This window comes from Heloderma suspectum, chromosome 16, assembly GCF_057233095.1.
Source record: "Heloderma suspectum isolate Gila_16-S chromosome 16, 16-S_ref, whole genome shotgun sequence".
NCBI lineage: Eukaryota > Metazoa > Chordata > Lepidosauria > Squamata > Helodermatidae > Heloderma > Heloderma suspectum.
In genome coordinates, this window is record NC_139473.1 from 15,156,266 (window position 1) to 15,183,296 (window position 27,031).

A 27,031-nucleotide genomic window follows, 5' to 3' on the forward strand; every position below is an offset into this window, starting at 1 on the left:
AGGCGGCAAAAAAACAGTCCAATGTGGACAAGCATGCTGATGGAATGTGAAAGACCAGAAAATGAGTTTGGGGCAGATGCAATGGAGTATCCCAAAGGAAGGTATGACTGGCAGGCTGGCGGGAACCCTGCACAGGAGTGCTGACATTTTGCTGCAGTCCCCGCTTCTTGTAATTCGTGTGCTCTGGGAGTGGCCTTATTAGAGGGGTTGTGAATTCCTTCCTTCCCATCAGGAGTCTTACACAAGATATGGGGGGTGGGGGTGCAGCTGCAAACTAAGAGTTGCACAGAATTTCCTCTCTGTCGCAACGGCTGCCATTTACCGAAAACTGCCTGTGTAAGTTCGCCTTGCTTAAGAGATGATTGGAAATGCTATTTTCACACCAACCTCTTTATTTATCAAACATTTGTACAGTTGCATAGACATAGAATAAGTTGAACATAGACCATGGCCATATTTACCCCAAACACCCTTACAAAACAACCTATATTATACATCAGTTACATGGGTGACAAGTATTAGTACAATCCTCGCTTCGTTCTCCAGTTATCCCACTGACCACTCAGTTCATCCATAGACACTTGAATCATCCATGTCTCAATCGCTCTGTGACTTGTAGGACTTCACCAGAGCCAAATACATTACTAGTCGATAAGATTTTTAATGATGGGAGGAAACACACGCACACACACACACACACACACACACACACTGGAGGACTAGCATAATACATCCAGCCAAACCCTGGAGGTCTTGCACTGATCGGTTGTGATCTTACCACGCACATGCAGAAGTGTGGCATGTGTGCGTTGCTAGAAATTCAGAAGGAACAGCTGCAAAGTTCCGGAATAAATACAGAAGCAAAGAACCGCAGAGGATCCATATTCTGACTGGCAGGTCCCTTTGGGATGATGCAGCAGGCAGGAAGATAAACCACATGGCTCCTTCTTCACTTGATCTTGCTCTTCGTGCTCTCCGAGCAGCGGATCAGAATCAAATCCTTACTGGGTCTTGGAGGGATGGCAGGCTGAGCCTGTTTACTCTCCATCTCATTTTTCTCGACTGTAAAATGAAAGAAAAAAGCGGACATGTTTTCACGGCACGCCCTTTCCGAAATCCCAATCTCAGGTGTTTGGACACGATGGAGAAAGCCTGCGTTGCAGGTCTTTCTTCCAGACCCAGCATCGATCCTCGTGCAGCCTTGAGGCTAGACAAAGGACCAGTCCTCATTGAGGTGGTCAACCTGTGTCTGCACTGTACCACTTCAGGCTCACATGAATGGACACTGCCCCATACAACAAAATTCTCTGCACATAGAAAACTAACATGCCGGGGAATAGGGTTCTAGCCTAGCCTTCTCCCTGAGAAGCTAGTTTTCTGTGTGCAAGATGTTTGTTGTGGTTTGCTTTGCTTGAAGGAGTGTTCATTCTGGTAAGCCCCCACCTGCACAGGACTAGCATAATACATCCAGCCAAACCCTGGAGGTCTTGCACTGATCGGTTGTGATCTTACCACGCACATGCAGAAGTGTGGCATATGTGCGTTGCTAGAAATTCAGAAGGAACAGCTGCAAAGTTCCGGAATAAATACAGAAGCAAAGAACCGCAGAGGATCCATACTCTGACTGGCAGGTCCCTTTGGGATGATGCAGCAGGCAGGAAGATAAACCACATGGCTCCTTTTGACCAGGCACAGTTTGACCAGCTCAATGAGAAGCTGGTATGGTGAAGCTTCCAGTGGAGGCTGGTGGCTCCGATGTCAGTGGGGTGGTGAATCCACTCCGGGTTTCAGTCAGAGCTCTAAAGGAGCCCTTTGAGGTGCCTCGAGTTCTGACTGGTTCTGACTGAAACCCAGAGAGGATTTACCACCCCACTGACATCAGAGCCACCAGCCTCCACTGGAAGCCGTATTTGCTGACGGGCAGCTTTTCGCCCAAAGCTATGTAACTGCACTTGCAAATATTTGCTTATTTTAGAAAATTTGTCTCCCGCCCTTCCACTGCCAAAACTCCGCTTGCATCATTAAACACAAAACAACAATATTCAGAAAAACAATTAAACCATAAAAACTGATATGACAACTGCAGTGGGTAAAACCTAACAAAAAGGGATAAAATCAGCCAGCAAGCATCCCCTGTTTTCCTTGCCTCCCTTCCCCGTGCCGTCTTCTCGTACTTTCACCTGTCTAAACTGAGGCTGCACGCTCTCGGTGGCGGAGACCAGTCTTTTGTTCACACAGCTCTCTAAAGTAATAGCCAACGCAGCTGGTGAGTGACAACAGGTTGGTTGCCAAAATGGGGACACGGAGAAAGAAGAGGGAGGTATCAGCAAGCGTGGAGCAACCCCAAGATCCGCAGAAGTACAAAAATAGTGTGCAGTGTGGTGTAGTGGTTTGAGCGTTGGACTGGGAACCAGGAGACCTGGGTTCTAGTCCCCACTCGGCCATGCTCCCTGCTCTTGGATGGGAGACCGCCTGGGAATCAGGCTTCCTGCATTGAGCAGGGGGTTGGACTCGATGGTCTTGTAGGCCCCTTCCAACCCTATGATTCTAAGTCTAAGTCACAGACTCTCAGCCTGACCTCCCTCACAGGGTTGTTGTTGCGAGGATAAAATGTAGAGGAGAAGAATTATGTATGCCATTTTGGGTTACTTGGAGGAAAAAAGGTGGGACATAAATGCAGTAGATTAGATGGATGGATGGATGGATGGATGGATAGATAGATAGATAGATAGATAGATAGATAGATAGATAGGGAAATATAAGGTGGGCAAAAAGAACCCAAACTGGCCCAATGATGACTGAGCATGCTTGAAGGCCACAAAATGCTGAATGTTAAGTGCTAGGAGTGGTGCAGTGGTGAGAGTGTTGGACTGGGAGCTGGGAGATCCGGGTTCTAGTCCCCACTCGGCCATGGAGCTCACTGGGTGGCTTTGGGCCCAGTCACAGACTCTCAGCCCAACCCACCTCACAGGGTTGCTGATGTGAGGATAAAATGGAGAGGTGGAGGATTATGTATGCTGCCTTGGGTTCCTTAAGGAGGAAAAAAGGTGGGATATAAATGCAATTAATACATAAATCCGGGGGGGGGGGGGCGGATGTAAAGGGGCAAAAAGAACCCAAAACGACCCAGTGACAACTGAGCATGCTTCATGGCCACAAAGTGCTGGGTGCCTGTTTGGGGTGAGGGCCGGGGGGCAGAGGAGAGACAGAAAAGGAGGGTGATGGGAAACAGATCCTGGAGAAAGGACATAGATGGCTGGCCAGAACCCGGAACACGAATATATAAAGTACTGTCCGCCTTGAGAAGAGAAGACAGAGGGGAGAGACAATAGCGCTCTTCAAGTACTTGAAAGGCTGTCCCAGAGAGGAAGCCCAGGATCTCATCCCAGAATGCAGGACACGGAATAACGGGCTCCAGTTACAGGAAGCCAGATTCTGGTTGAACATCAGGAGAAACCATTAGAGTAGTACGACAGTGGAACCCATTCCCTAGGGAGATGGTGGGCTCTCCCACACTGGAGGCACTCAAGATGAAGCTGGACAGCCACCTGTCAGGGATGCTTTGACTTGGATTCCTGCAATGAGCAGGGGGTTGGACTCGAGGGTCTTATAGGCCCCTCCCAACCCTACTATTCTGTGGTTCTATGAGACAGCGAGCACCCTCCCATCAGCTCAGCAGAGACCAACTGCAGCTTGACTCCTCCCTTGCAAGAAATACCATCCTTAGTGGCCTCCCTAGCTGATCACTGTAACTAATTTGTAAGCCGGTACCTGAATTTGCTCCCCCCCCCCAGCCCTTTTCTATCATGTCTCTTAGATTGCAGGCCTGTGTCGTTCTTGTCGTTCATGTTTGAACAGTATCTAGAAAGTTTAGGAACCATCTTCATCGTCACTGGAGGCAGTCAAGACAAGGCTGGACAGCCATCCGTCAGGGATGCTCTGACTTGGATTCCTGCACTGAGCCGGAGGTTGGACTCGAGGGTCTTGTAGGCCCCTTCCAACCCTACTGTTCTATGATTCTATGATCTGCCTGTAGAGCCCTGGTTGAGAGGTCCACGAAAGGGACACCTTTGTAACCTGACATCTACTCGTCATGGAAGACCTTTAACCAAACAAGGGGCACTGGGGAGATCTGAGCCAGTATAAATGTAATAAAACAAATAAGGGCGCAATCCTATGCATGTTTAGACAGAGAAAAGGCCTACAACTCCCAGCATTCCCCAGCCAGCAAGGCTGGCTGGGGAATGCTGGGAGTTGTATGTCTAAACATGCACAGGACTGCACCTTAAATAAATAAAATCTTAGTGGGGTGCCCAGGACTTACAGATGGTGCTGCCTTTGTTCAGGAGTGTCTTCTTCAGGTTCTTCCTGCTCTGCATGTACTTCATGCTGTTCCGCCTGTACGTCTCCTGGCTGATCTGTTTCCGGCCCAGGTTGTGGATGCTCTTGCTGTTTCGGATGGTGGATCTGCCCCGGCAGAAAGGGAAAGAGAAAGGGTGGAGGGGCTCGGTTCAGTCTCTCCATTCTACAAATCATGGCAAGGACCAGCGGCGCCATCAGACAGGACTTTGGGGCAGATGTCTGGCAGCCCATCGGTGGCCCCGACATCAGCTGGGCGGTTTCAGTCAGAACCAGTCAGAACTCTAAAGGAGCTCTCCAAGGGGCTTCACAGCAATATGCTTCACACCTTGAAGAGCTCCTTTAGAGTTCTGACTGGTTCTGGCTGAAACCGGGAGTGGACGCACCGCCCTGCTGATGTCAGAGACACCAGCTTCCACTGCATTCAGCAGGATGTGCAGGAAGGCCCCCCAGACACAGCAGGGTGGGCTTGCTACATATTGAAGTAAGGTAAGTAACTGCACATTGGCATCTAAAGAGCGATGGGGTGCGAGGGTAGGGTGCTTAAGACCATTAAAAGCTGACTCCGCTACCCATAACAACTGGCGTCATTCACCAAGGTTGGTCCCTTGGAAGGATTTGCCAAGGTAGTTCACAGTCCAGAAATCCCCACATTCTCCAAAGCATTAATAATGAAACTGTAAGCTGCTAAGCCAGGAGATGATAGAACTCCAGGTATGTTGGACTTCCCCAGATATTTTGGACTTTCCCAGAAGCCCCTGCCAGCATGGCCAATGGCCAGGAATGCTGGGGGATGAAGGCAAGACGGACCAGACAAGACGGAGGTACTGTTAGTGGGTGGTTTGTCTGCCCGGCTAGGTGATATTCAACCTGTTCTGGAGGGGGTTGCACTCCCCCTAAAGGATCAGGTTCGTAGATTGGGGGTGCTCTTGGATCCAGAACTGTCACTTGAGGCACAGGTGAACTCAGTGGCACGGAGCACTTTTTCTCAGCTTCGGCTGGTATACCAACTACGCCCTTATCTGGACAGAGATAGCCTAGCTACAGTTATCCATGCTCTGATAACTTCTCGTCTGGATTACTGCAATGCGTTATACGTGGGGCTGCCTTTGAAAACGGTCCGGAAACTTCAGCTGGTCCAAAATAGGGCAGCAAGATTGTTAACAAGGACTGGCCTGCGAGCTCATATTACGCCAGTACTTTTGCAGCTGCACTGGCTGCCAGTCCATTTCCGGGCCCGATTCAAAGTGCTGGTGTTAACATTCAGAGCCCTTAACGGCTTGGGGCCAGGTTACCTGAAGGATCGCCTCCTCCCATGTGTGCCTGCCCAGACCTTAAGATCATCATCAGCGGCCCTTCTCCGTGAGCCCCTGCCAAAGGAAGTGAGGCGGGTGGCTACTAGGAGGAGGGCTTTTTCTGCTGTGGCACCCCGGCTCTGGAATGAGCTCCCTAGTGAGGTTCGCCTGGCGCCTACATTGTACTCCCTTCGGCGCCAGGTGAAGACCTTTTTATTTTCCCAGGCTTTTTAGCTTTCTAAATTTTTATCTTTGCTGTTTTAAATCTGTATTTTAAATTCCTGTACTGCTGCTAGGTTTTATTGTGGTTGTATTGTTATATTGTGGTTTTAATGTTCTATATATTTTAAATTGTTTTATTGTGTGTTGTTTGGTTTTAATTTTTGTGAACCGCCCAGAGAGCTTCGGCTATTGGGCGGTATAGAAATGAAATAAATAAATAAATAAATAAAATAAGACAGAAACATCTGGACATCTACTTCCTCTCCTCCTCTGTGCGAAGCTATGGACAGGCTGGATAAGTCACTTTTCCCAGTGCTGAGTATACTATTATTTTCCTCAGCAAAGCTCCCAGGGGTTCCAGAAAATATGACCACCTCCCACCTCAAGCATATCATTTTCCCTCCCATCAAGGGAAATCAAGTTACCCATCAAGCCCCCGTTATTCCATACCGAAAAAAAATCAGTCAACTCTCAGAATTACATTTATGAACATTCTTAATTTTCCAGTTGTCTAAATTATAATTATTAATTAGCACATTTTTGTACCAATTTTGTACTATTTTTGCCTTTGAATTTGTAGTTTTTATTACCGCTTTTTTATGTTTCATTTTGTTTTACTTGAGGCAGGGCAGAAAGAGGGCACCGGGGTTCCACAGGATAGAGCAATATGTTGTACGGGTTCCCCTCAACAAAAAGAGGGTTGATAATCACTGAGGGTTCAAACTATTGAAATCAATGGGACAAGATAGTCATTACTAACTTCAGTTCCATTGCTTTCAACGGGACTAAACACAACTGACTTTGTATGGATCCAACCTATTATGCATTCAGTGCATTTTGTGGAGGTTATGGAAGCTGAACCCACAATAAATCTGTTAAGTCTTTAAGGTGCCTCCTCAAGGCTCTTGGGCTGAGTTTAGATCATGGTTTCCCACTATTTGAATGTGCTGTGGTGAGCCTCAGGCTAACACACTCATCCTTCCTCACTCCTCTCTTTCATGCCTAGCCACAGTTTAACAAAAACCAGTTTCCTGAGTTCAGATGTCACAGGGAACTGTAGTTAGTTTAAAACAGAGAGCAGAAGCTTTCTACATTCTCCTCATGGAGGCTCGACACAGCTTGTCCTCATCGAGCGAACGTCGGTGGTTTCTTGTTATTTCTGAACAGAGCCTCCATTTTTTTTAGCGTTCAGCATGGTATTCCACTCTTATTTTCTCCGGAGAAAGCTTTCTTCACTCCAAAATCGCAGCCCACTGAGGGCACATCCACACTAGAAACTCAGAATGGCCCTATACCAGCTTCCCCATCGTAGCTCTCCCCCCAAAATTCTGGAAACGTTTGATGACAGGGTTGAGATTTCCCTCAGAGATCCCTCACAGGTGCCCTCCACAGGGCCGTCCCAAGCCATTTTGCTGCCTGAGGCGAAGGACAAGATGGCGCCCACTCCCATTCTATGTACAAACGCTGACTGGACTGGCAGATGACTCCGACTTCAACACCAACGTTGGGACAACGTTCTCCACTGAATTTGAAGGCAGCCGGCTAACTTAGGGGGCGCGGAATAGGCTGTGAGGTGCATAATAATGAAACTGTAAGCTGCTAAGCCAGGAGATGATAGAACTCCAGGTATGTTGGACTTCCCCAGATATTTTGGACTTTCCCAGAAGCCCCTGCCAGCATGGCCAATGGTCAGGGATGCTGGGAGATGAAGGCAGAAACATCTGGACATCTACTGCCTCCCCTCTTTGAACGTCTTCCTGCTGCTTCCCAGGTCTGTCGCCTGAGGCGACTGCCTCATCCTGCTTAATGACAGGGCCAGCCCTGGCCCTCCAGATATGTTGAACTGCACCTCCCATAATTCCCAGCCAGTTTGGCCAAGAGAAGAGCTCCGAGTTGGCAAAGGCTGACCTCCCTCAAGACACACACACACACACACACACACACTACCTTCGAGGGGGGGCGACTTTGTTCCTCAGTTGATTGCTCTCTGCAGTGTTCTCTTCCCCTGATTTCTGCAGATACATGGATGGGTAATAGCCGGTGGTTTCATCTTTCCTGGTATTTAAGAAACGACATCACTGTATTTACACATAAGGTAAAGAGGCATGGTGCTGCTGAGATTGCTAAGGAACATGGATTCAAACCATAAACCTGCGTCAGTTCGTTTCAAGAAAGTTGAAATCTGCACACCAAATAAAAGTTGTGAATGATTTGTTCAAATCAGGAAGTGTTTGTGCAACCTGAGATCTATTTCTGGCTGACAAGAGATGTTGCATGCTCCGTTGCAGCTGTGCCTGGCTAACTGTGATACATTCTGACGTTGTGATTTTCTTAGCCTTTTGCTTTATACCGCGTTGTGATTCAAGAATCCCAATTAGAATCATAGAAAAGTAGGGTTGGAAGGTGCCTATAAGACCATCTAGTCCAACCCCCTGCTCAGTGCAGGAATCCAAGTCAGAGCATCCCTGACTGGCGGCTGTCCAGCCTCATCTTGAATGCCTCCAGTGTAGGAAAGCCCAGCACCTTCCTAAGTCATTGCTCTGACAGTCAGACATTTTTCCTGACGTCCAGCTGGAATCTGGCTTCCTGTAACTTGAGCCCATTCTTCCGTGACCTGCACTCTGGGATGATCAAGAAGAGATCCTGCCCTTCCGCTCTGTGACCACCTTTCAAGGACTTGAAGAGCACTCTCCCATCTCCCCTCAGTCTTCTCTTCTCAAGGCTAAACATGCCCAGTTCTTTCACTCTCTCCTCATAGGTTAGATTTTTGTGGGTTAGGTTTCACCTCTTTTTTTAACACCTATGCCTTTTGAACATTGGGTCCTCATATATATTACCTATTAAATTGGTGTCATTAAGGGTATTCACTTGACCCCCTCCAAGTGTACATCCAATGCACGGAAGGAGAAAGCGGGACCATGGCTCCCGCCCCCAACATCATGTCCCCAACTGACCCAACATACAACATAATATTTATTAGGGGTGTTGCTGATTGTGTGTAAAGTTGAACACGAGTAGTCTTTCTGAATAAAGGACTTAATGAAATGGGAACAAAGAAAACCGAGAAGCCAAATTCAGAGAAGACCTATCAGTGGTTATTAGCCATTTGATGGACAAAAATGCAGCCTCCGCAATAGATTTCTGGATACCTCCAAGTACCAGAAACCAGAGGCAAATGCCATTGGATGACTGTCTACACCAGTTGTTCCAGCTGTGTATCCTTGGGGCCTCACCTGACAACCCACCATCCATCAAGCAATTTATGGATAACTTCGATGGTTTCTCCCTCCTTCAGTGTGATCTCATCTTCCTGGGCAGCCATGTAGCCTTTTCGGACAACATAAAGCTCACCTTAGCAGAAAAAAGTTGAGAAGTATGAAAGATTCACGTTAACTCTGCATTACAAATGCCCAAGGAATATTCCAGTGCTATTCATTTAGTTTGCTTCTTTAAAACCTTCTCTAAGTTGTACTTGACCCGAAGGCCAAGTGACACCCAAACGTCACTGGAACAATTGAGAAGGTTGTTTTACCTGCATAGTTGGGTTCCTGTTCTTCAGTTTCATCTGGACCATCCATAGGTTCTAGGTAGGCAGCGGGCACCCAGCCACGTTTGTTCCTTTGCTGACAGAACCACCAGCCTGGAATGAGGGGAGAAAAACTCCTTAAAATGTAAAACTTCGAGGGAGTCGTCACTGTCGTATTTTGTTAGCAAGGGACATATGCTTGGATTGCATTGCAACAACTGGGAGAAACCATTGCACAATGACAGAGACCTTGCTTTTCTTGCTGGAAGTCCTAGATTTAAGCTCCAGCATCTCCAGTGACAACTGGAGATGTACAGATTGTGTAAAATCCGTTCCATCTGTGTTTCGCGGCTTGTCAGATGTCCTTCATTCTGTCGCCCGCCCATTGCCAGAATCAGATTTTTCGGTTTCCAGATTTGCACATATTTGCACATGGGAATATGCACAAATCCCCCCCCCCCCAAAAGCACGTTTTCACACTTTACCCTATGGAGGAAATGTGCATTTTTGGCCTGCGTTTTTTTTGCGGGAGGGGGGGGGGAGCGTATTTTTCTACAGTGAAATTTGTGCAAAATTTGGGAAAGTTAGAAAACTGGTCTCCAAGTCCTCAGAACCCGCCCAACAGGGGAAAAGCTGTGGAATCTGGGGGTCAGAGTCATGACCATTCAAACTCAGTTGATTCCGTGACAGATTTCTCCAACATTCCTAGTTGCAGCAGCCTTTCCCAACCTGTGTAGTTCGGTTCCTGTTCTTCAAATTCATCTCAGCTATCCATCGGTTCCAGGTAAGCAGCGGGCACCCAACCCAACTTCTAGATTTTTGGGGCTATAACTCCCAGCATTCTTGACCATTGGCAAGACTTGCAAACAGTCTTGGCTGTTTGCAAGAAAGGACAGAGAGCGATGCAATAGAGCAGTCAAGTTGGCAAGCAAAGAGTCAAGCACACAGGCTGCAGTCCAAGGAGGTGTAGGCTAATGCGGGAGTGGTTAAAATCCCGGCAGAGGTCAGAACACAGGCAGGCAGTCGGGCAACAAGGATCAGGCAGAAACAGGAGTGGTCAAGATAACAAGCGAGAGGTCAAACACAGTAAATCAGTCAGGGAAGTTACACAGTCTAGAAGGGTTGTTGAGCGGTCCAAAAGGCCGGGAGACAGAGCATCAGACACAGGGCACAATTCAGGAGGCAAGGCACACGGCAGAGGCTGGATGGATCACGTTGTTCCAACCCAGTCTGGGTTTTCAGTGAAGGCTTTTAAGCCCAAAGCCAGCCAGAGCTCAGCTGCAGCAGTCAGAACTCCCATTCCAGAGCCGACTCCTGAGGAGTCCCTTTCTCCTGAGGAGACCTCTTCTGGAGGCAAGCGCTCCTTTGCACAGGAGTCCTGCTAGCCTGTTGCTTGAGGCCACGACGCCCCCGGGGGGTCAGGGGGCGGCCCAGCCTCTCTCCTGACCGGGATGGCCCTGCAGCCTCTTCCCCTGAGGGTTCAGGCTCCTGTGGGTCTGGGGGCAGTCCCAGGTCTGGGACGCCCTGGGCTTCTGGAGTCTCTAGTACCTCCAGTCGGGGCCTGACAAATGGGAAGCCTGGGAGTCGCGGTCCAACACATTGGAGAAGGCTGCCATAAGGTGTCGGCACCCTCGCCTGCCCCACTCCTGTTGCTGCTGCTGGGATTCTGAGGTTGGACTAGATGGCCTTGTAGGCCCCTTCCAACCCTACTATACTATTCTATGATTCTTCACTCATTGCCTTTCCTCTCCTAGAATCCCAGCTCAAGGGCCTTCCCGCACCCACTGCAGCAAAATCCTGACCACTCTGGCGTAACAGTAAAGCCAGCCCTGCTCCAGAGCCAGTGTGAAAAGCCGCGCCTTTCTTTTTACCGCTTTCGCTTTTCTCCACGACATCCACCAGGTCCCCCATCTTGACCCCCATCTCGGTTCTGGAGCTCTTCTCATAGTCGGCGACCGCTCGGTACGTCTGTAGGATGATGGGCCCTGTGATGTCTATAAGAAGAGGAGCAGCTGTGATGAAGGGACTCCCGAGAGGCAAATGAGAGCCTGGGTTCAGTGGAGCTCGGCTCGCAAGACCTATTTAGAGTGGCGTGGATCAGTCCCAGCAGATGCAAAGTTAATGCATTGCATTTGGTCTCACATGTTCCGGGTGACTTCCCCTCACCATCAAATTAACTGTAAAGCTCTCCACAGAGACATCTGGGATAAAGTAGTAGAGCTGAAACTTAAAAGGTAAGCTTGAGCCCTGGCACTCCTCACTTTTAGTTAAAATAAAAAGTGTGCTTCTAGTCCCCATGGTAATCTATGAATTAAAAATCCCTGGAAATGCTATGAAACTAAGATGAGCCCTGCTGCTGGATCAGACCAACGGTCGATCTCATCCAGCATCCTGCTTCCCACAGTGACCACCCAGATAAAAAGGTAAAGGTGTCCCCAACCAGTCGTGTCCGACTCTAGGGTGTGGTGCTCATCTCCATTTCTAAGCTGAAGAGCCAGCGCTGTCCGAAGACGCTTCCGTGGCCATGTGGCCGGCATGACTGAACACCGAGGTGCATGGAGCGCTGCTACCTTTCCCGCCGAGGCGGTACCTATTTATCTACTTGCAATTTCTTGCTTTCGAACTGCTAGGTTGGCAGGAGCTGGGACTGAAGGCGGGAGCTCACTCCGTCACGCAGCACTCGGGTCTCGAACTGCTGTCCTGCCGACCTTCCGGTCTGCAGTTCAGCGTCTTAACCACTAAGCCACCGCGGCCCCTGACCACCCAGATAGCCCAGTGCAAAGGCCACAAGCTCTCCAGCAACTGGTACTCAGGTAGGAGGTCTGTGAACATGGAGGTTCCACATGGTCACTATAGGTACAGATTTAGGTACTGCAAGATGAGATGGAAAGTTTATTCCACTTCTGCTCTCTTACCTGCTGCAATCTTCTTGGAATCCTTTGGCATTAAAAAGGCTTCTGGTTTCTTGATGCTGGAAAAACCCAAGACAAAAGCCGTTAAGGTATCAAGCATCGCATCCCAGCCACAAACTCAAATAGGTGGCCTTCAAGCAGGCCATTTACTCATCTCGTCTGAGACATGCTGGATAACATCCACAGCCTACCTGACAAGGACTCAGCAAGGATACTCAGCAAGGATTGCTGAGATAACGTACAGATATTTGAAATCTAAGGCGCAAATGCCAAGGATTGACTCTTATCAGGAGCAGGTCCCAACCAGGCACTTTGCTCACAACATGCATGAGTTTTATAATACTCTGGGCAGGATGGAAGAGGGAGTTGGGGGGAGGGAGAAAGAAAGGAGAGTGGCAGTGGGAGAAAAAGTGAGAGAAGGGGATGACAGAGAGAGAGAGAGAGAGAGAGAGAGAGAATGGGGTGGCAGAGAGAGAGAGAGAGAGAATGGGGTGGCAGAGAGAGAGAGAGAGAATGGGGTGACAGAGAGAGAAGGAGAACAGGGGGTGCTGGAGAGAGAGAGAGAGAGAGAGAGAAGGGGAGCTCACACCCACTTTTGCTTCAAGCTCCAGCTGCTGCAGACACGCAGCTCTTGTCAGATTAATGTCCCCCATCCCTTCTCTAGCATGTTCTCGTCTTAGAGCCAAAGTAGATGCAACTCTTTGCATTTAACCTGCAGGGTTGTTGTTGTTTTTTAACAAAAGCATCAAAAGGGAGGGTTGATCGTTATCAGGGATAATGATTCCCTGAGGGGAATCCCTCCTCCAGAGCTAGTATGTGCACTGGGAGGAGAGCCCACATTTGTGCCAAAGAGCAATTGCCCCCGCCCCCCCGCCCAGCAAATAGCAGCTACAGAGGAGGAACCACAGCAAGGTGCTCTAGACTGTGATCAGCTCCTCCCTCCAGCAGACGCCTTTTGTGTTTTTAAAAACCTACACCTTAAATGCAAAGATGCATTCACCATCAAGTCCCCTTTGGCCCTTACAGAGCAACCCTATGTACACATCCAGGGGAAGATGCATTTACTCTGGGTCCAGGGGATCCACACACCCAGCCCAGAACCCCCTGTTTTGGCCAGGGCTACTGCCGGGGGGAACACTGCCAGTGGTGGATCCAGGCCCCCAGGGCTTTCCGCAGGGGCCTCTATGGTGGACGTGCCATGCTGCCAATGCCATCTCTTGCCCCCTCCTAACCCGCATCCAGCCTTTGGCCGGGGTTAAGCTTGCTCCCTTGGTCATCTTTCCAAACTAGATCCTGTAGCACAGGCTGCCATCATGACAGTCCCGGCAGCCACCCCCCTAAGGAGAGGCCAAACGTTCAGGCAGCAGCCCGGTCGGTTGATCCGTATCAGCGAACCGGTTCTAGGGGTTTTCTGCTAGGAGCCAGACTTTTGTAAAGCGAATGGGTCTTCATTGCCCATTCAAGAGCAAGTCACTGCAAAATGCTTTGCATCACAACAGGAAACAATATGTTGTTGTTGGGAAAATAAATCGCAGCTGCTGGGAGGATTGCAGCTGAGCTCAGAGGGAACAGGGAAGTATGAAGTCAGCGTCCCTGCTAATAAAAAAGTGCTGGCGCTGTACCCCGCAAGCCCACGACACCACTGACTAAATCCTTTCGGGGTGCAATCCTATTGTTTCTGCCCTTGATGATCATAAACCGCTGAACTTGGAGGCCTCCCTGTATTCCTGCTCTGCATTTTACTAGACGGGCTTTTTTGCCTGTCTAGCTGGGGTGTTTTGCAGCGGAAGGGAAAGAGGCTGGCGAAGCCTCAAGAGAGCTCATATCCTGGCCAATCCCATCTCCTCACCTCCCCGCCCACCGCAACACACCCCTTTCCCCCCTCTCCGAGGTTGCGTTCCCAACCTCGGAGAGGCAGCCGGTTGCAGGTCTTTCTTCACCAGCTGCAAAGGGGAGGGGGAGGAGCACGGATCCCTCCCTCCGAGGTCAGAGTACTGTCTCCAACCTCGGACCTGGGAATCCAAAGTATCCTATGGCCCCTCAGAGGCTATCTAGGGGGCCATAGGATTGCTCCCTTAAAAAAACTTTTAAAATCCAGCTCCAGCCTCTTCAGGGTTGTATTATTATTATTATTATTATTGCATTTCTATACCGCCCCATAACTGAAGCTCTCTGGGCGGCTTACAGAAGTTACAATATAAAAAGTTTAAAAGCCATTTACACAAAAGCACACAGACAATATACACAAACAACATATAACTAAAAACAACTTTGAACAGTCAGTCATAGCTCAAGACACATCCAGCAACACACATCCAGGACCAATTAAAACTCATCATGTGCTGCCAAGTGCCTGGGAAAAGAGAGAGGTCTTAAGCTGACGCTGAAAATAGAATAATGTTGGTGCCAGGCGGACCTCATCAGGGAGCTTGTTCCACAGATGGGGGGCCACCACTTAGAAGGCCCTGTCCCTCATTGCCAGCTTCTGGGCTTCCCTCAGAGGAGGCACCCGGAGGAGGACCCTAGATGCTGAAAGGGTTCTGGTTTCCCTTTCCTGACCATCCTTTCAGTAAAGCTCATCTGAGATTAATTTGACAAGGGTGGTCTTATATTGGCCCAAGCAAGAAGAGGGAAGACAAAGAGTCTGACTGGGTTTTCTTGGACTGTTTCCTTGTTCATGCATCAAATCCCTGAATAGCTCAGTTTCACTTCTCCTGTGGCTCAGCAGCAGAGTGAAAAAGGTCCCACATTCCTTCCCCACAATAACCGGTTAAATTTGATCTCGAGAAGCAGGGCTGAGAAAACTGGCAACTCTGCCCAGGATAACACATCTTGGTGCATGAGGAGAGAAATCTGAACGCCCCAGCCGCTGCAGTTCTCCTTACAATCGTTTTACTTTAAACGCCCCAACTGCAGGCCCACCAACAGCCATTCAACCGACGTGCCTCCACCGCTACTCACTGACTCACTGTAGGCGGACTCAGATCATCAGGTCTGACTTTGAAGAAGTCCAGCACGTGTGCGCATCGGGAGATCTTGCGCGGCAGGTTGATCAAGGCGATCGAGTACTCGGTCAGCGTGTTCTGCCGGTTTTCGGTGGATCGTTGGCTATCAAACCACTTCGGTGCTAGACAGATGGGTTGGATGGAACAGAGAAAAATGTCTTATACCAGGCTGGACTATTTGTTGATCTACCCCAGAAGTGCTTGCTTGACCTGCCAGTGGCTCTCCAGGGTTTCAGGACAAGGTGTTTTGCGTCACCGGCTGCTCCCTGATCCTTTTAACAGGGGATCCCAGGGACTGAACCTAGAACCTTCGGTGAAGCAGGCACTCTGCCACTGAATTATGGACCACCCAGCCCAGTGTTTAAAAACACAGCCTCCCACTCTCCTGCTGAAAGGGATTAGAGCTGGTAACTGATTAAATAGGTATCACATAACAAAATCAACAGATCTTCAAGACTGTCAAGGGGTCTCATGTTGACTTGCGTAGCGGCCTTCTCCACCCGGGCGCCCTCCAGATGTGCTGGACTACAACTCCCATCATCTCTGGCAGGGGGTGATGGGGGTTGTAGTCCAACGCCTATGGAGGGCACCAGGGTGGGGAAGGCCACTCTACTACCACCAGTACCCTGAAAGCCTTACACTCGCCTGATCTACAATGTGGGACTAGGATCACTGATCTACAAGACGCGTTTGATTAAAAAAAGACTGCTAAGCTATAAGGTGACCACTTATGCATTGCCAAAAATATGAAATGCAGCACCTAAAAAAGAGAGAGAGAGAGAGAGAGAGAAGACAATAACGTGCGTAAATGTCGCACGTGCTATTTTAGATGTAGAGATGCACATTTAGAAATAATTACTGCAATTTACTATGTAGTTAAATGAAAATATAATACATCTCAGCACGATAACCAGGTGACCTTTGTGCCTGCTGCTCAGTCAGCTGTCCAGATGGTAGCTGCTGAAGGGTCACTTGTAGCCCCCCTCCTCTCCCTTCTTACACTGGTTTACGTTGGTCTGGACAGCCCTTCAAGCAGAAGGCTGTGCTCTGTGAAATAGGGCACGTGAGCCCCCTGCAAAGACAATGACCAGGTCTGCAGGCATACAGGTTGTTAACCATCCCCGGTGCATACTGGGTGCATGCCACCAATTTCCCTAATTACCCTCACCAGGTGTGTGTCTTAAACTGGGACCTGGCCAGGGCCCAGACTCTAAACAGATTCGAGGATACCAATAGGACTCAAGTCCATTCGCGTGAAAGAATGATTTATGGTTTACAAACCATCCAGCAACCCTACAACAGAAGAGGCCATGGGTTCTGGGTGGTTTGTTAACCACTCCAGCCAGCCAGCCTCCAGCCATAACAAGCCACATGCAGCGAGGGTAATTAGGGAAACCAGGCTTCATGCACCTGGTATGCGCAGGGGTGCATTCCAAGGCAGGTGGGTTAGTAGTCGTCCCTGGCACAACCATAGAGATGCAAAGACAACATGACCACCCCCTCACGTTTGTCAGTGTGTCTGTTTGGTGAACCAGCTGAAACAAAACGGTCCTTTCAGTTCCTCAAAACCACGATGCTGCAGACCCACTGATTTCGACAAACCAAAGCTCTAAATAGATTGCTGGTTTACTACAGGAAGGGAGCATTTGCATGCTGACACATAACATTGTTATCAACCTTGGATTCAATCACTCATTCCCCAGAGCTTAACGTAAATGGGGGCACCTCGGGGCATGGCAATGAAACTTTTAAATGTCAGGCATTGGCCATGAATCATGTGAAGTAGCATAATTAGTGGGGGGTAGGGAGCAAGAGTTCTTTCAAGCATGTGAAGACTGCCATATAGTGCACACTAATGAAGCCCCCAAGAACTTGGAGAGGTCACAACAGTCAAATCTGAGTCTTGTCATAATAATAATTGCAAAAAATAGTAACAATGCTGATAATAATTTGGGCTCTGTTAAATGTTCACCCATTTCATTTTTCAGAGCAAAAGTAGTACTGGGATGAGAGGAGAATGCAAAATATTAATGCTGAGAAGGTTCTCCTTTTTTCACACCTGTTCACCATTGTTGTTTCCTTGAAACATGACTACTGACGTTGTCATTTTTATTTTGAAAAACACCTGGGTTTCCGTATGACTGGGAACAGTCGCATGGGCGATGCCAGCCAATTAGGGATCACCTAAGAAGGGTTCATATGAACCTCCTCAGGTGTGCTACCCTGCTCCCAATAGCAGCATGAGCGGATCCTATGCGCAAACTGACATGTGAGAGAAAATCCCTCCCTCACATGGAGGGAAACGTACATTGGTGTACCAGTATTGTCCCTTCACATGGACACTGAACACATAGCGGGGGGGGGGGGGCAAAGCCATCCGTCACAGGGTTGGCGTGGTCGGAGCAGCCCAGTATGATCTTGCAATAGCCTCACGCACACCTGTCATGGACTGGAGCGCAACCACAAACCGCTGACCTTACAACCAAGCTGCTTACCTGGCAAATGCGGAACGATTCTGTTCTCTGCATTAATATCCCCGGATTCAATTGGAAACATTTCCTTCAGAGCTTTCTAGTGAGAGAAGGGAAAGTAAGAGCCGTCTTAAAATTCAGCTGAAAGTCGGGACAAACATACTTCGCCGCTTGTGTTTAGCACTCCCATGCAGACATTTCGCAACGGACGTCCTCCCCTCAATCATTTTGTCACCATGCTTGCAGAAGAAGAAGAAGAAAAAGGTTGCCTGCTACATTTCCGCCTGACAGGCAGCTGCACAGGATCCCTGCCAGAGAAAAAGAAGTTGACAACCTCTGGGGGTTGTTCAGGTCCAAGAAGGAGGAGATCTGGCAAAACAAAAACAAAAAAAAACCCAAGGGCAGCCAATGTTTGATAATTTGGTCAAAGGAGCACTGATGGGAAGGGGAAAGTCAGCACTGTAGTTGCCTCCTGCACAGAGCAGTGGAGGGTGGACTAGATGGCCTCTAATAATCCTTTCAACCCTATGATTCCATGATACCTTTCTTGAGTGAGATGTGCTCTGCGCAAGCTACTTGGGAAGACACCTTTATGATCAGGAAGACCTCCCTTCCTCCCGCCCCCCGGCTCATTCAGAAGTGTAGCAGCAGGGCCTGTTTGCACATCACAACAGCCCACCGTGGCTTAATTCACCTGCAGGGCTGTTGCATTGTGTCGGGTGCCGGTGGGCGTCATATTTGCAGTGAAGGTGTCATGTGAACCCAGGCAGCAGGGGTTGTTTGAGGGTTAGACAACGGAAACTGACCCTTTTAAAGCATGTAGTTATATATTTTTCTTTCTGGCCCCTTTCGTTTGCTTGCTCGCTTTGTTTTCGTTGAATTTTTTTATGTATAGTATATAACAAAGACAACCCTGAAATAATCCTAAAACAAGCCGTGGGGAATTTGAGGATTGCCTAATCCTCACACAGCCTCTGCTGCCTGCATTTGCGTGACACAGCAAACCACAGCAAGCCAGACACCCGTGGGCACCATGTGAAAATGACACCCAGAGGCACCCCACAGCTAAATTCCCTTCTCCCAGGCATTTGGTAGCATATGATACGTTTTAATCGATTCTGGATTATCTTATGGTTATAGTTGTTTGCTTGAGATTGCTTGTTTGAAGTTGTTTCAGATATATGTTCTCTTGTGTATATTGTCCGTGTGATTTTTATGCAAACGGGTTTTAATCTCTGTATACTGTATTTTTAACGTATTTAATCTTTGCAAACGGCCCAGACAGCTTTGGCTATTGGGCAGTATAGAAATGTAATTAATAAATTATAAAATAAAATACATACATACATACAATTAAGCCATGGCTGCTGTTGTGACATGCAAACCAGGTTGAAAGAAAGGCACTTTGTACATGGTCTAAGGTAGCTATCTCATACCAACAGTTATCTTGCAAGCCCACACATTCCACGACAGCACATTTCTGAAGCTTCTTTCTCTGTGGCTGTGCTCCGTTTTTGTTTACTCTGCCATAAGCAGCTGCCCACAGATTTGAAAGCAAAGAGGATGCGTGCTTTTTCGGTCAAAACACACACTAGGAAAACACAATTGCCCTACTATAGCAAGAGCTCAAAACACACCTTGGCAGCTGTGATGAGTGAAACAGGAGGCTGTGAACTGCACGGCACCTTAGCATTCATGTGCATGCATTTGCCTACATGTGTGCTAATAGGTTTGAGGGGGCTCTTGGCAAAGTACCCTCCGGGGGACCCACTTGTACATCAGTGGCATGTGGTTAGAAGCTGTCATTCGAGTTTCCCACTGTGCCCCAGAGCAATGCCATGTTGGCTGCCCTGGGGCATGATGGGAAATTTAAAATGGTGGCCACAAGCCACCCACCATTGCCTCTAGGGTAGTGGAGCACTGATGTAGCAGGAGGCTAGTGAGGGAGCATTGAAATTTCCCACAATGCCTGGGAGCACTTAAAATGATCAGGTGTCAGCTCTATTGCCTTCAGCTGTGGTGGAGAACAGTGGAGGCTGGTGGCTCCAATGGCGGGAGGGAGGTGTGAATCTGCTCCGGGTTTTGGTCAGAACTCTGAAGGAGCTATCCAAGGTGCTTCACAGCTTGGGTAGCTCCTTTAGCATTCTGACTGGTTCTGACAGAAACCCGGAGCGGGGACAGAAACCTGGAGCGGGTTCACCACCCCACTGACATCGGAGCTGCCAGCCCCCAATAGTAGAGAATACTGTCCCATCACCAGTACTGAAGTACTAGAGCAATACGACAATGGAACCAATGACCTAGGGAGGTGGTGGGCTCTCCCACACTGGAAGCATTCAAGACGAGGCTGGACTTCTCAGGGATGCTGTGACTTGGACTCCTGCACTGAGCAGGTCGTTGGACTCGAGGGTCTTGTAGGCCCCTTCCAACCCTGCTAGTCGATTTTATTTATTCATTCATTCATTCATTCATTCATTCCTTTCATTTCTATACCGCCCAATAGCTGAAGCTCTCTGATTCTATGAAGCTGGACAGCCACCTGTCAGGGATGCTTTGACCTGGACTTCTGCATTGAGCAGGGGGTTGGACCCGAGGTTCTGATAGGCCCCTTCCACCCCTACTATTCTATGATTCTGTGAAGCTGGACAGCCACCTGTCAGGGATTCTTTGACTTAGATTCCTGCTTTGAGCAGGGGGTTGGACTCGAGGGTCTTGCAGGCCCCTTCCAACCCTGCTAGTCTATGATTCTATGAAGCTGGACAGCCACCTGTCAGGGATGCTTTGACTTGACTCCTGCATTGAGCAGGGGGTTGGACTCGATGGTCTTGTAGGTCCCTTCTAACCCCACTATTCTATGATTCTAAGTAAGATTCATCTACCAGTCCAGTTGGCTTCTATATGTGGAAGGGTGGGGAGGGGGGATTTTGTCCTTTGCCTCCAGGAGCAAAACATCTTTTGCTAGCCCTGGACAGGGACCAGGAAATAGAGGCTGTCCTGGGCTAAATTGGGGCCGTTGGACAGGGAACTAGAAGAGCTGCATTTCTGGAAGGCATGAGATCTTGACGGTGCTGTCCCCACTGGCTTTCTACATCCCCAAAACACAAAACCCAACGTTATTAGAAAAATCAGTAACCGACATCTCTTTTGCAGTTTGCCTCAACTTTCGCAAAAGGGGACACCTCCCAGCATCTGGATTTCGTAAGACTCCTTGATCCAAGTCAGGCAGATCAGACATTGCAAGCAGCTGCATAGCAGAGTGGAGCCTGTTGTGGAAGGCCTGCTCCTCTGACTTTGGCCACCAGAAGCCTGAATCAGCCACCGTTCTGGCTTCGGGAACGTCCGCACGGATTGCCCACACACGTCGGAGTGTATGTTTGCCTCCACAAGGGCAAGGGAACTGCTCTGCTCCTTTTAAAATCAACCCCGGGAGTCTCAGAAAACAGGATGGTGCGCCTGAGGGTCCCTGAGGAAGAGCATCGGGTGCAGCCTGTACCACTGAAATGTGCTTGACTTGCGGACTCTAGCCTGATCACGTTTATTGCAGGCCTCAAAGAACTTCACCTGCTAATTCCTGCATCCCAGGGCCAGAAGAATCATAGAACCATAGAATAGTAGGTTTGGAAGGGGCCTATAAGGCCATCGAGGCCAACCCCCTGCTCAGTGCAGGAGTCCAAGTCAGAGCATCCCCGACAGATGGCTGTCCAGCCTCATCTGGAATGCCTCCAGTGTGGGAGAGCCCACCGCATCCCTAGGAAATGGGTCCCATTGTCGTACTGCTCTAACAGTCAGGATGTTTTTCCTGACGTTCAGCCAGAATCTGTCTACCTGGAACTTGAGCCCATTGTTCCGTCTCCTGCACTCTGGGATGATCAAGAAGAGATCCTGGCTTTCCTCCCTGTGACCACCTTTCAAGGACTTGAAGAGCGCTATCCTGTCTCCCCTCAGCCTTCTCTTCTCCAGGCTAAACATGCCCACTTCTCTCAGTCTCTCTTCATAGGAGAAGAGACATGGGAGAGCCAGTGTGGTGTAGCGGTGAGAGTGTTGATCTGGGAGTCGGGAAGCTCACTGGGTGACTTTGGGCCTGGTCACAGACTCTCAGCCCAACCCACCTCACAGGGTTGTTGTTGTGAGGATAAAATGGAGAAGGAGGATTATGTAAGCCGCCTTGGGTTCCTCAAGGAGAAAAAAAGCCGGGATATAAATGTAATTAATTAATTAATTAATTAATTAATTGGGCTTTGTTTCCAGTCCCCTGATCATCTTCGTTGCCCTCCTCTGAACCCTCTCCAGCTTGTCTGCATCCTTCTTAAAGTGCAGTGCCCAGAACTGGACACAGCACTCCAGATGAAGAGATGCAAACTTTGTCACGCTCTGGTGTGCAAGATTATTTTTAAGAAGTAGCTGGCCTTGAGAGTCTGTGGGAAGGGGGGCAGGCTTAACCCTTTGGCCTGCCACAGTCCCACTTGGAATTGGGGCACCATGGCACAAGCTATTCACAGTGGGAGGAAGGTTCTCTGTTTGCACCAATGGAAGTTTTTCTCCCATTGTAAATTGGGTGGCGGGGAAGGATTCTGATGGGAAAGCAGCAGCCACAAAGGGTTAAAGGCTCCCTCCCCCCCAATGCCTCAGTCCTGATCCAGTTCACCCTTCTCTATGCCAGCTGCTGCTGCTGCTGCTTCTTCTCTTTCTTTTCTTCTCTTTCTTTTCCCTTCTTCCCTTCCTTCTTCTCTTCTTCTTCTTCTCTTCTTCTTCTCTCCTTCTCCTTCTCCTCCCCCAGCTAACCATGTGACACTAGTTTGACCCTTAAACTCAGTTAAAAACAACCCTAATTAGGAGGATACATGAGAAAAGAACTGTAGGGCTGGTTTGGACTTGGAAGCCGGAGGGCTAGCAGGAAGCAGCAGCAACTGCTGCATGCAGAGCTAGGGTTGCCAAGGCTTTTCCCCTGGCAGGGCTCCTGTGCCTTAAGAGGTGAGGAACAAGTTAAAACAAAAATAGTTATAATAAATCAGCAGCGGAAGCTTTTCCCAGCAATGGGAGAACTTCACCTGCTGAATTTGCAAATTTCAGCGTATGCACCTTATTGCAGATTTAATCCAGGTTAACTGATCACCTGCAATTTCATGCATCTGGCGTCAGGCTGACTCAGAAGCAAGCACCGCTGTGTTTCATGGGAACTTCTCCCAGGTAAATTATACATAGCATTGCAACTTGGCAGCCCAGTCCTATGCATGTGTACCCAAAAAAACGTCCCAGTGAGTTTTACTCCTTAGTTTGTGTGCACAGGATCACAGCCTTAACCTCACACTCTTCGGGCAGAACAGACCAAATCTTTACTTACGTGGAACTCATATATCTCCGTGAACTTCCGATACACAACCTTTTCTGTGAGATCTTGCCATTTCACCAAAAACATGTAAACCTGACAAGGAGAGCAGAGGAACACTGTCGGCGTGCACAGCACTTTATGATTGCAAGAGGGCAGGTCCTGCCCCAAGGCGCTTACAATTGAGATGTTGACAAAAAAAGGAGACAACCGAGGGAGGGAAAATGCATTTGGTTCAGGGACATGTACTTGGGCTTAGATACAGTAGGGTAGCCATCCTGCAACCTGGTGCCCTCCAAAAGTATTGGGTTTCAACTCCCATCAGCCTCATCCAGCATGGCCAATATTCAAGAATGCTGGGAGTTGTAGTCCAAAACTTCTGGTGGGCCTCGGGTTGGGGAAGGCAGCAGTGGCACCAGCAGAACACATATTGGGGAGCACAGGCAAAAGCATTTCTTGCGGCGGGGGGGTCATTAAACTTTATCCCATGTTAGATTTCTAAAAGAGAAATAACAGTATATTTCACATTAGCCTGCCCCCCTGCCCCGGCTGAAACGTATTTCCTTTGAAGTGAATCCTATTGATTTTGATGAAGTTAACATAAGAACAGAAGAAGAGAAGAAGAGCCCCGCTGGATCAGACCAAGGGTCCATCTAGTCCAGCATTCTGTTCACAAGTGGCCAACCAGCTGTCAACCAGGAACCCCACAGGCAGGACGCGAGTGCAACAGCACCCTCCTGCCCATGTTCCCCTGCAACTAGTGTACATAGGCTTACTGCCTCTGATACTGGAGGGAGCACATAGCCATCAGGACTAGCAGCCATTGATAGCCTTCTCCTCCAGGAATTTGTCCAGCCCCTGTTGAAAGCCATCCAAATGGGTGGCCATCACTACATCCTGCGGTAGTGAGTTCCATAGTTCGACTCTGCACTGTGTGAAGAAGGACTTCCTTTTATCGGTCCTGAATCTCTGAAACTTTCAAGGAAGTTTAGGATTATAGCTTGATTTTACTGTCAAGTTTATGATTCAGTTATACTTTTTATGTGAAAATTGCTTTTCCTTCAATTAACCAGCAATGGAAGGGCAAGAGCATAACCTACTTGTCTGGGGTGGGGGGCACTTGTCTCTATAACCCCCATCTCCCACCCCTGGCACCACTTTTGGCATGGGGACTATGACGTTGTGCCAAAGTCTTGGTGGAAAAGGTGGATTTTGAAGACCATGTTTTGTATTATGTTTCTATATTATATATCATGTTCAGCATGCAGTATAAATTCAAGGAGACCAAGTCCTATGAGAAAAGGTTGAAGGAGTCGGGTATGTTCAGCCTGGAGAAGAGGTGATATGATAGCCACCTTCAGATATTTGAAGGGCTGTCACATAGAAGATGGGGCAAAATTGTTCTCTAACACTTGAAGGGGTAGGATCTGAACCAATGTGTTCAGTTTACAAGGAAGGGGATTTTGACTAAACATTAGGAAGAGCTTCCTGACGGTATGAGCTGTTCCACAGCAGGAACAGATAGGTTCAGTCCTGCTGCCTGAAATTCTTTTAACTGAAAACTGAACCTAGGATCTTCTACAAGCAAAGTATATTCTCTACCTCTCAGCTGTCTCTCTTCCTAACCGCCTTTATATAAGGTAGGCCCTGCTGTTCACACAAATATTCCAGTAAACTAGACCAGGTATGGGCAGAGGGTAGATCCGCAGATGTTTGGGACTTCGTCTCCCAGAAGTCCCCACCAACATGGCCAGGAATGCTGGGTACTGAAGTTCAAAAGATCTGAGAACTACTTTCAGCCCACCCCTGCACTAGACCGTCAGCTGCCTGCCCCCCATGAACCTAAATTGGGGTGAACCAGGTACTTGCAAATGCATTTATTATTTATTTTATTTATTACATTTATATCCCCACCTTTCTTCCATCATGGAACTCAAGGTGACTACCTGTGGTGCCCAGGTGGTCTCCCCTCCAAACACTGGCCAGACCCAGACCTGCTTAGCTTCAGCAAGGAGCCTGTCTCTAGTGCCTTCAGACTATGCCCTGGGACCCATCCTACGCAACTGTATTAATTTCTAGGTACTTACATAGTGTTGGCTTGGGACAAATCTCTTCTCATAGCCTAGCAGCTCAATATGTCTGATGTACATGTCTCCCATGGTTGCTGCCAGATAGCTGAGGTCCTCTTGGGCTATTATTGGAGATGGTCACAACTGCCTCTCCCTCTCTCTCTCTCTCGTTCTCGCTCTCACTCACTCTCTGTTTAGCAGCTGTATCAGTGGGCTGCAACTTTTATCTCAAGAAAAGAGGAAGTCTCATTTCATCACACTGTTGGCCCATTATGTGGGCTTTAAAAAAAAACTTTTCTTTCTTTTTTTCTGCATCTTGGTTTCTATTTTCTGCACCTGTTGCTCATACCTGGAGCAGAGCCAAAAACTCAACCCACCAAGCAGCAGCCCTGCTGCCGCCTCCCCAATACTGGTGACTTGGATTAACTCAATAAAGCATTCTCCAAAGATAAGACTCCACCAGCCAGGCCCTTCAGATGTTGTATCTGCTTTGTGGAAAACCCCGTTCCTGAAGAGAGTCTGTGGAGATGGTGGGGCTGTTCACACAACACACAAAGCCACACCCAGTGGTTGAGGGTGGGATGTTGTCAAACCGTGGGTGATCGTGTTGTCTGAACACAGGACATTTTCTGCAGGGTGGCTTTTTAACCATGCCGTGTGGCTTGTTGTCCACCCTGAACAACCCAACAACAAACCATGGGTTCTCAAGGTGGCTTGTTCGAGAAAAATAAGCCACACTGCATGGTTAACAAGCCACCCTGAGAAAAACATCCTGGGTTCAGACAACATGCTAACCCATGGTTCAACAACAACCCACACTCAACTACTGAATGTGGGCTAGCGTGTTGTGTGAACCCAGTCAATGTGGCATAACAGATGGAGGCAGAAGCTGGGTTTAAATCCTTGTTCATGAAGCAACAAGGGAGAGGACCTTCTCGGTGGTGGCCCTCCCAATTGTGGTACCAACAATGTTATCTTTTGGGCACCAGGTCAAGACTTTTCTCTTTTCCCAGGCATCTGGCAGCATGTGATGAGTTTTTATTGATCCTGGATTTGTTTTATGGTTTGGCTGATTGCTCAAAGTTGTTTTTGGATATATGTTGTCACTGTGTATACTGTCTGTGTGCGTTTTATGTTTTTAAATTTTGCATATTGTGTTTTTAATGTTTTTAACCTTTGTAAGCCACCCTGAGAGCTTCAGCTATGGGGGGGGGGGGGGAATAGAAATGTAGATACTGCTGCTGCTGCTGCTGCTGCTGATGTGATCATGGGCCAGTGAGTCCCTCTCAGCCTAACCTACCCTATAGGGTTTATTATTGTTGTTGTTGTTGTTGTTATTGTTATTATTTATATCCCGCCTTTTTTCCTCTTTAAGGAACCCAAGGCAGCGTACATAGTTCTCCTCCTCTCCATTTTATCCTCACAACAACAACCCTGTGAGGTGGGTTGGGCTGAGAGTCTGTGACTGGCCCCAAGTCACCCAGTGAGCTTCCATGGCCGAGTGGGGACTAGAACTCGGATCTCCCGACTCCAGTCCAGCACTCTAGCCAGTACGCCACACTGGCTCTCACTAGAGGATAAATTTGGGTTACCTCCGTGTATAGAAATTACACTGGGGGCTACCATGAAGCCTTCGAGTGACGCTACATCAGGGGCATTGTTGGAAATTAAATGGTGGTTCTCAGAGGCCACTATCCCCCCACCCTCAGTTAAAGGGGAGCTCAGATCAGTGGCGGGTCCTGCCACGGGCTGCCTGAGGGTGCCGCACGGCGATGTGGCCGAACCTGGAATCTTCTGCAGTGACGGCTTGAACTAAACATTACCATGGAAACACGGCCTCCGTTTT

The 27,031-nt window shown here is 48.7% G+C and overlaps 1 protein-coding gene across 1 annotated transcript; it reads right to left on the reverse strand.

Moving 5' to 3' along the window:
- Positions 1–374: 374 nt before the first annotated feature.
- On the reverse strand, positions 375–25,381 carry NCF1 (neutrophil cytosolic factor 1). The gene is made up of 11 exons (XM_084822587.1): positions 25,204–25,381; positions 23,132–23,212; positions 17,815–17,890; positions 15,276–15,441; positions 12,318–12,373; positions 11,274–11,396; positions 9,409–9,516; positions 9,110–9,227; positions 7,824–7,931; positions 4,325–4,467; positions 375–1,062 (listed from the first exon to the last, which is right to left on the reverse strand). The coding sequence occupies exons 1-11, from the start codon at positions 25,273–25,275 to the stop codon at positions 950–952; spliced, it is 1,164 nt and encodes a 387-aa protein (XP_084678713.1). The 5' UTR covers positions 25,276–25,381; the 3' UTR covers positions 375–949.
- Positions 25,382–27,031: the final 1,650 nt, after the last annotated feature.